The sequence below is a fragment of the Medicago truncatula genome, chromosome 2 (genome assembly GCF_003473485.1).
Source record: "Medicago truncatula cultivar Jemalong A17 chromosome 2, MtrunA17r5.0-ANR, whole genome shotgun sequence".
NCBI classification, from domain to species: domain Eukaryota; kingdom Viridiplantae; phylum Streptophyta; class Magnoliopsida; order Fabales; family Fabaceae; genus Medicago; species Medicago truncatula.
In genome coordinates, this window is record NC_053043.1 from 33,216,743 (window position 1) to 33,227,151 (window position 10,409).

The 10,409-nt window shown below is 36.3% G+C and overlaps 1 protein-coding gene across 1 annotated transcript; it reads right to left on the reverse strand.

Annotated features, from left to right (window-relative positions):
• Positions 1 to 6,828: 6,828 nt before the first annotated feature.
• LOC25481096 (cytochrome P450 71AU50) lies at positions 6,829 to 9,431 on the reverse strand. The gene is made up of 2 exons (XM_024774240.2): positions 8,387 to 9,431; positions 6,829 to 7,579 (listed from the first exon to the last, which is right to left on the reverse strand). Exons 1-2 carry the CDS (start codon positions 9,260 to 9,262, stop codon positions 6,971 to 6,973), a joined length of 1,485 nt encoding a protein of 494 aa, XP_024630008.2. The 5' UTR covers positions 9,263 to 9,431; the 3' UTR covers positions 6,829 to 6,970.
• Positions 9,432 to 10,409: the final 978 nt, after the last annotated feature.

Sequence of the window (10,409 nt, forward strand, 5' to 3'; positions counted from 1 at the left end):
CCGAAAGGGCGGCTTAAGCCAAAAATGAGCGTCCCGGTGGACTGAAAACCCGAAAGGACGGTCCAGACAAAAATTAGGGGCATACCAAAAAAAAAAAGAATATATTCCCGGTGGATTGAAAATTCGAAAGGGCGGTCCAGGCAAAAGTTAGGGATTCAAAAAAAAATATATACAAAAAAAAGTGACAAAACAAAGATAGAGGCATCATAGTTCAAGTTGGCCAAATGGAAGAATGCACTTTGTGTTGGTTTACAAATGGCGACTTCTGCCAGATTGATTGATTGATGGGTTTTATCCCGGAAAATTGCGACTTCTGCCTGTGGTTTGATTGATGGCAATTTCTGCATGCACTTTGATTGATGGCGACTTCTGCCAGAATGGTTGATTGATGGGTTTCATCCAGATAAATGGCGATTTCTACCCCAGTTTTTGATCATGAGGACTTACCCCAGCAGTGGCTTGATTTCTTCTCCAGTGGCTTGTTTGTGGAATGGCGACTTCCACCCCAGCTTTTGACCATTGGGTCTTACCCCAACAGTGGATTGATTTCTTCTCCAGTGACTTTATCCCCAATGAAGGTTTCGAGTGTTCGTACAGTGATGCCGGGCCATTCTCCTTGTAGACCTGCCCAATCCTGTCTCAACAATCTTACCATTACACCGTCATATGAGTCTCATACATATTCATTCATGCATGCATACATAGCACGCATATAAATATCATTCATACATAGTTGTATTTTTGCCCAATATTTTGCTTTACTATCCTCAGATACCACACCCAGTGTGTCTAACCCCAAAATGTCATCAAGTCAAACATGTTCCAAAGTGGCAGGTCTCACCAGTAATCAGTCTATACATACATACAATTCCCCTTTAGCTTCATACAAATTCTTTTTCCCCTAAGCTTTACCCTTATCAAGTTACTCCTCATTGATACCAAGCTCTACATTGTCTTTACTTTCACCGGAGGCTTTGCTTTTAGCAAATGCTAATGGTCCGTCTTGCCTTTATTTTTACCGTGTGTTTGCTATCCCACAATGTTAGCAAACCCTGTCGGTCCGTCTTGTCTTTACTTTCACCGGAGGCTTTGCTTTTAGCAAATGCTAATGGTCCGTCCTGCCTTTATTTTTACCGTGTGTTTGCTATCCCACAATGTTAGCAAACCCTGTCGGTCCGTCTTGTCTTTACTTCCACCGGAGGCTTTGCTTTTAGCAAATGCTAATGGTCCGTCTTGCCTTTATCTTTTACCGTGTGTTTGCTATCCCACAATGTTAGCAAACCCTGTCGGTCCGTCTTGTCTTTACTTTCACCGGAGGCTTTGCTTTTAGCAAATGCTAATGGTCCGTCCTGCCTTTATTTTTTACCGTGTGTTTGCTATCCCACAATGTTAGCAAACCCTGTCGGTCCGTCTTGTCTTTACTTCCACCGGAGGCTTTGCTTTTAGCAAATGCTAATGGTCCGTCTTGCCTTTATCTTTTACCGTGTGTTTGCTATCCCACAATGTTAGCAAACCCTGTTGGTCCGTCTTGTCTTTACTTCCACCGGAGGCTTTGCTTTTAGCAAATGCTAATGGTCCGTCTTGCCTTTATCTTTTACCGTGTGTTTGCTATCCCACGATGTTAGCAAACCCCGTCGGCCAGTCATGTCTTTACTTTCGCCACTCGTCGGCAAATCATGTCTTTACTTTCGCCACACGTCGGCCAATCATGTCTTTACTTTCGCCACTCGTCGGCAAATCATGTCTTTACTTTCGCCACTCGTCGGCCAATCATGTCTTTACATTCGCCACTCGTCGGCTAATCATGTCTTTACTTTCGCCACACGTCGGCCAATCATGTCTTTACTTTCGCCACTCGTCGGCAAATCATGTCTTTACTTTCGCCACTCGTCGGCCAATCATGTCTTTACATTCGCCACTCGTCGGCGAATCATGTCTTTACTTTCGCCACTCGTCGGCCAATCATGTCTTTACTTTCGCCACTCGTCGGCCAATCATGTCTTTACTTTCGCCATTCGTCGGCAATCAAGTCATGTCTTTACTTTCGCCACTCGTCGGCCAAGCATGTCGTTACGTTCACCATCGTCTAAACCATGTCCTTACCTTTACAATGGAAACAATGTTAACAAACATTATCATTCATAGTCCAGTTGTTCCAAGCTATCTCACAGCAATCTTAAGCATTACCTATCATTTCTTTCCCCAGTGATATTTATCCAATTGTCCCCCAATCAGTCTTTTATGCATCATCTTTACATTCATGTTTGTATCATGTGCAGTTATATCATCACATTCATCAGCATCGCATATCTGGCATTTCAAACGGTCCAAATTGGCGTCTTTTTATATTTAAGTCTCTTCGACCCTTTGGTTTAAAAGTTTTCCCTTTTAAAACCTTCGTGACGAAGAAACTTAAATAGGGGCATCTGTCATACCCCAATTTTGGACCGTTTAAAATCTCTTGTCCGTATTTTAAAATGGTTCACGTTCCCTTTTATTCGTTTTTTTACCATTTAAAATTCGGGTTTCTTGTCTTTAGTCATTCAAAAAGTTTTTATTTTACATTTAAATCAACGTTCGCATTTCACAACAATTAAAACCGTCTCACTTTCATTTTTATGACGCATTTTGTTATATAGTCTTTTTAGTCGTAACGATCATGTCTAAAAAAAAAAGAAGGCCTAATCGCATTTTAAAAAGGCGTTTTTTAAAAAAAAATCATTTCAACCGAAATTCCGGCAGGGAGGATACTTTGAAGTACCTCATGTCAGATTCCGAAGGGACTTTTTATTTTTTTATTTTTTTAATTTTTTTATTTGTCTTTTTTTAGTTTGTTTATTATTATTTTATTTTGTTATTATTATAAAAAAAAAAAAACAAACAAAGAAAGAAAGAAGACTCACGTCTTCCTCTCTTCTTTTCTTTTTTCTTTTCTTTTTCTTTTCCTTTTATTTATTTTATTTATTTATTTATTTATTTGTTAAGCCTTTGTCCCCAAGTCTCAGCTGCAGGGGCATTTTGGTCATTGTTGTGTACCAGAGCCAACCCTATTTTGTCACTATAAGTACACTGTCCAATCATTGGGGAGAGGAGGCTGCACTGTTCACACACTAACACACCAATTATCTGCAGCCGCAGAAGTCAAAGTCACAAACCCTAATTTCTTTATCTTTCATGATATTCCGGATCTAAACCCCAATTTCTCATGAACAATACAAGAACATCATAGAAATTTCACCATAAAATTCCAGAATCTTTCAAAACCAAATCACTAACCAAACACAAATTCATAATCACAAAAAATGATTTCCTTTTCAAAGCAACAAATTCTCAACAGTAGAATTCGAATTTTCCGTATACCATAACAAACTCAACATTACAAATCCATTGCTACTGTTCATAACACGGTAAACCGAATCAAAACCGACGAAAAGGAGAAGCGAATCGGAGCCGGTTTCGAACCTTCAAGGACGAACTGGAGAGGAATCCGAAACGGATCAGAACCGCACAGAAGAGGTAAGAAGGTAATTTTCTTTTACTTTTAGGTCTAGATCTAGGCCGACTGGTGTTCTATTTTAAAATTCTAAGTTCGGATTCGGACTCTATACAAAAAAGGATTTCTAGAGGTATATTTTGTTTTGAAAAAAAAAGGAGTTTAAAACTCCGGCGCGGTGGTGCCACCACCGGCCACCGCGCCGGAAAACTTTTCTCGCCGGAGAAGAAGAAGCAGGCGGCGGCGCTGCAACTCTGTTTTAGAGAGAAGTGTGAGCAAAATTTTTAGAGAGAAGTGAGGGTTTTGATTTTAGAGAGAGAAGAGAACAAGAAAAATGATAAAAAAAAAACCAGAATGTGCTTTTATACTCTTTTGATCTGGACCGGTTTATTTTCAAACCGATTTGCACTAAAAACTGGTTCACTCTAAGCCCACTGGATCTCTCACTCGGCCCTTTTACTTGTTTGTTTTTGTGTGTTTCTGTTTGCTGTCTGAACCCCCAGTACTACATCTGTGCCCCTGTTTTGCTTTAAAATTCTTTTGTTTCTTCATCTAAAAAACCCTTTTAATATTTTATGGTTGTTTATCTTGTTATTACTGTTATTTGAGTGTTGATACTTTACTTCGTTTTGGATAATTTTTTTTTTTTTTTTTTTTTTTTTTTTTAGCCCTTTTATTTCACATTAGTATTTTCTATTCTCATTTCTTAGTTCATAGCTCGTTTTTATTCGCTTTCATATATAACTTGGTTTATTTCATGCTTACTAGAATTAGAATTATTATCTGCATGTTTATTTCTCGTCCTTTACATTATTATTATCATCATTGACTTAGTGTGTATAAATAGGGAATTGATGTAATTTTATTTCTTGCATTTTATTTTGGCATAAAGGCCTTAGGGTTGTATTTAGGAATTGATGTAATAATGTAGGTAACACAAGCACCGACACATGCACCGACACTACCACATTTTATCTACCGCTTTCCGTTAGTTTTTACGACGTTACGTTAGTTTTCACCGTTAGTTTAGAAAAAACCTTTTTATCAAAAAAAATCAAATATGTCAAATTCAAAAAAATCATTTTCTTAGCAACATTTTCTCTTTATTTTCTTAATCAAATTCTCAATCAATCTTAATTCAACTTCAACTATTTCTTTTCAAAAATCAATCAACCTCACTCATTTCTTTTATCTCATGCCTTAAGGCCTCTTTCTCTTCTTAAAACCCATTTTCAAAAATCTTAAAATCAACCTAACCCACCAAAGAAATTCTTGAGTGGAACTACGTCGGTTTTGATCCCTTTCCCAAAAAGGGTACGTAGGCAGAGGACTTGTCCTTCCAAATCAAATAAAAATAACCAAAAACATACTTCTTCTCCCCTCCATTCTTTCACTTAGATTTTTAGGTAATAATTTTTCAAGTAAGCAAATGAATTTAGCACAAGATAATCTAGGTAAGAGGTTCCTACGGAATACCGTAGATGCTTAGGGTGCTAGCACCTTCCCTTCGCATAACCAACCCCCGAATCCAAAGTCTCGATAAGGGTTTTTACTCATTTTTTCCCTTCCCAAGAATAAAAATCGAGAGTTCAAAGATCGACGATTCAAATCAATTAATGGTTTGACATCCGAAAATCGCGAGCACAATAGTAATAACACTGTTAGGCCCTGTCACAACCTAAGTACCTAATCTAGGGCTACGTTCCTTTGAAATAAATAACTAAATAAAACTTAATAGAGAACAAAAAATAAATAAAATATAAACGACATTAAATTAAATAAATATCCAACAAAAATAAACAGATGTTCCCCTTACAACACTAACCTAAAAAGAATTAGTTACACATGGTAACTAAAAACAAATTACTAAAGATAAAATCATACCCTAGAAAATCAAGGAGTAGATAGAAACTCTCCTAAAGCTCCAAAGTTGCCTTCTTCTTGAACTGCCAAAATTCTGAACGAGAAATTATGAATTAGGAAGACTAGTATTTATAGTGAGAGTTTCTACCTGGGTTTGCGCTAAAAGTGCGGGCTTTACCCAACACAGAAGCAAGAAAAGATGTTTGCTCCCAACATTTTTGGATGCACGGGGGCGCATGTGAGTGCATGGAAAACCATGCCCTAGGCGCATGGTATGTTTACTCCATGTGCTAGGGATTTTTCCCATGTGATGGGTGCATGGTGTCTGATCCTGGGCCTAAATTCTCCGATCTTCCGTCATTTTAGGTCTTCGTGTTCAAATAACTTACCTTGAAACTTGGGAACATAATTCCTACCTCTTGTAAGTCTCTTGAGGGCTCTTGAATCTTCTTTTTTGGTTTTCCAAAGTCGTCACAATTCTTCAGATGTTCCTGATTTGCCGATTTGCATGATTTCTTCGTGAATTACTTTAAAACCCCTATAAAATTGCTCTATTTCAGGAAAACTAGAATTACAGTCTCAAATATAGAAAACATTACAAAAGTCCCAAAATCATAGACAATTGTTCTAATACTCCTCCTTTTTGCTTCTAAATCCTACTAAAAATAACTGAAAAACATGTTAAAAATAACGAAAGATGACCTTTCATCATTTGCTTACGGGAGTGATCGTGCCGAGTCTCGACATGCGGTTCTCGGAGAGGCGGACGAACGATGATGTGTGACCCTTATTTCATATACATAACCACTATATATACTTAGTAAGAAATAACTGAAAATAACAGTCACAAATAAAGCCTTCGACGTGTGTCTTGTTATGTCTCTCAGATTGTTAACATGCTTCCTCGTGTCTGCAGTTGAAACTAAATGTCTTGGCAATCTCAAATATGTCAAGTATTTCCAAATCTGTCGAACCAACAACCATTTGGAACGTAATCAAATACCAATCTCAACTTGACATATTCCTTCTTGTCGAATTGAGTGTGTCGGAAATACAGTCTAACTATAGTGCTATTCTCTGCTTGTCATTCAACAATGGTCATATTTTTTTATCCGATATTTTTAGTTTCTAAGTTATAGTCTTGTATTGTGACTGTGTTCCTTTATTTTATTAATGTCGGTTTTTTTCCAACGCCTTACATCGGCTAATTGAAAACTTGTATAACCTCTAATCACCTATACGTCGATTTCGTCAATTAGAAAAATTATTCTTAAGTTTAAACAATACTCTATTGTCTTTTTCCTTAAAAAAATAAAACTTTATTGTCTTTTTATGAAATTCTCTTTTATCGAGCCCTCACCTTTAGTGTCGTCCCCCTGAAGTAGCATATATTTAAGATTAACCAAATTGAGTATTACAAAGGGGTATAATTCTCAAACAACCAAAAATGATATTTAAAAATACCCAAATCATTTAGAAAGGAAATTATTTTGAATTTCAAAGCACACTCCATTATGTGTAAAATCAATTGAGAAAACAAATGACAACTTATTTGTCTACAAATATTTTTCAAACATAAATTGCAATGTCAACTACATTTGTTTTTTTTTTAACTTAGAGACGATAAACAGGGATTGCAATTAGATGATTGGCTCTAGGCATAGTAACACCAAATGATTCTGTCATGTCCAAGTCACTTGGTAACATATCATTAGGCAATTTAAAATCAAAGCAATGCACAAGTTGGGCTACCGCCAAACGCACCATAGTTAGACCTAATTGCAATCCAGGACATCCCCTTCTTCCAGAGCCAAATGGTATAAGATGAAAGTGTTGCCCTCCAACATCTATGTTGTTTCCTTCAAATCTCTCAGGCCAAAACTTCTCAGGGTCAGTCCAAGAATTTGGATCTCTCATAATTGCCCATGCATTCACCATGATCCTTGAGTTTTTAGGTATGAAAAATTCTTCAACAGTGCAATCTTCCATGGATTGGTGTGGTACTGATAGGGGTACCACTGGATGAAACCTGAGGCTTTCTTTTATAACCATGTTCAAATACTCCAACTTCTCCAAATCTGATTCCTCCACTTTTCTCTTCATACCCACCACTATTTCCAACTCTTTTTGCACCTTTTTCATAACTCTTGGATTTTTTAATAGCTCTGAAATTGTCCACTCAATTGCTGTTGCAGAAGTATCTGTTGCACCTATCAACATATCCTATGTACACAAAAAATTTGACCGGCAAAAAACAAGAAGTATTATTATTGCTGACAGAAAAAAGTACAAGGGATACTCAACCCAAACAATAGGAAGACTAAATAGAGAACTAAAGGCATAAAAAAGCCCTAGGACCAATGCAAAAGGAGTCATGACCAATGAATACAATCCAACCGTTAACACACCATTCCTAAAATAGACAAGGATTTGCGTTATTTCTAGTCAAGAACCATTAAAAAAAACTTATAAAATGTTAATTGGTATGTTAGTTGTTCTCATTGTCAGGACATGAACCGGATATCCAACTCTTTTACCCTTAGGTCAAACCAGTTGAGCTACCCAACCCCACACAAGTTTTGTAAAAATCATATGAAGAAATAAATAGACATGGGAAACTTAGAGATGAAATTATGCATTAATTGTCACTAGCAGCTACTATGTTATGCAAAGGTAAGCATGACCCTTAAAAAAAAATGTTATGTAAGCATGTAAGCTTTTGAAAAAAATTATTAGAGTAAATTACATTCTCCTCCTCTAAAAGAAGTTTGAATTATGCTCCCGTCCCCTCTTAAGTTAAAATATACACTTCCCTCCCCCATAAGAGGGGTGAGGAATATAATTCAAGCTTTTTTAAGAAGTGGGATGCGAAATATTTTCTAATATGTTTTGCATAAGAGGGGAGGTGAGTGTATATATTAACATAAAGAGAGAAGATGAATGTGGTTCAAGCATCTTTCAAGGGAGGGGAGTGTAATTTACTCAAAATATTAACAACAGCGCATGATATTAAGATCAAACATGTCTTACCATTATTATGGCTTTAATATTGGACCTTTCAATACGGTAATCAGATTCCTCAGTACCAACAAAGCCCAACATGACATCTACAAAATCCTTGGTCTTGTTATCATCTTTGTTTTCAGATTGGATGTGCTCATCAATAATTTTCTCCAAAAACTCATCAAAGATTTTGCCAATTGCTTTCATACGCCTCGTTAGACCATTTAAATCAAGTGCTCCAATGTAAGGAATAAAATCAGCAATGTTAGGAGTTGCTGCTAAACTCATTAACTCTTTCATCGAAGCCTTGAATCCCTTCTCATTCAAATCCTTGTCCGAATACTTTTTCCCAAAAACTATTATGCAAGTCATATCAACTGTAAGTGCAGCAACCTTGGCACTTATATCAACCGTTGTTCCATCATTGGCTGCTTCTCTTATAAACTTGATCAATAGGTCAAGCTCTTGTTCCCTCGTGTTTCTAAAACTGTTGATTTTTGAATGGCTCAACAATTCTAATGTGCACATCTTGCGCATGTTTCGCCAATATGAACCGTATACACTGAAGCTTACATCCTTCTGATTATAAAACATGACTTTTCCTGCCTCAATAGGTGGTCTACTTGCAAAGACAAGATCATGAGTCTTGAGAAAGAGTTCAGCAGCTTGAGGTGAAGAAACAACTATGGTTGGTACTAAACCTAAGCGCAAGTGCATGATTGGTCCATATTTTTGGGATAGTTTGTGTAGATCAAGATGAGGGTTTGCCCCTAACTTGAGAAGGCTACCCAAAATTGGCACTCCTTTTGGACCTGGAGGCAATCCCTTTACTTTATTCTCGTTTCCCCATAGCCAAAGACAAGCAAGAGAAACTAGGAATATTGCTATACAAATCAAAATCATGATAACTATTTTGCAAAGAGTAAGACTCTGATTTCAAGTGCCAAAAGCAACCCTACAGAACCAATAACGATGTTATATAATTTTTTTATGCAGACGTAATGAAAACAAATTTTTTATTTTAACATGAAACTTGTTTAGTATTTAAATAAAGAGAAATCCTAACAAATGTGCTTCTAAAGTTTAAAGCAAAATTTTTATCTTGAGGCTTGTGACATTAAATAACAACTTTTTCTTTATAAAAGTTATTGATTGTTTTCAAATTTATATCTTTAACAAGTGTCCAAAACAAACAAGTTTGTTAGCGTGACCATTTTATAAAATATTATACTTCATGGTTATGTTGATTTTAATTCCTTAATTTTTATGCCTTGACATTATTTTACTTTTTTTGACAAGTGCCTTAACATTATTGTAATCTATTGATTATAATAATTTTAACAGGTGCCGTTGAAATGGAAATGAATATGATCATGTGGCCGACAGGCGTATGAAGCCATACTCTATTATTGCATAAATATATTTTTTTCAAATGCTCATTGGCAATTTATGGTTGTCATGATAGTATATAAAATAAAAAGTCCTTTCAAAAAAATGTTAGTTTATAAAAAGTCTAACATCGTGGAGTAGGGTGCTTTCCAACATCAACCTGTCCAACCTTCTAGGTTTCAAAAAGTCTAATATTTTGGAGTGAAATTATTGAGTCTCTTAATCACGAGAAGAGATTTGGGAAAAAGGTAGAATCAGGTTTGAAGACTGATCTTGTAATTTATTTTTTGAATCTTTATGTAAAGTTATTCTCTTGATTAGTGTAATAGAGAGATGTTCTCACCTCCATAGTAGTTATTTTTGAACCGAACTGGATAAACAACATTGCGTGTTTTCTTTCTTCCGTCTTCATCCTTAATATTGTTGTTTATATTGTTCATGATTATTATTGTGCTCGTTTGGTTTTGGTTGCCATCAATTTATTCAACGCATCAAAGTATTGGCGTGACTCTAATGGAATTCACAACAGTTGGCGACCATCATGGGGCAATCAGAACAAACTATTGAGAATGCATCGTGTGTATTGATCACAGATCATCTTACGCTATTATTAGCATGCTTTTCAGTCATTTTCAGTAGGTTTTACTAGCAAAACAGAGGA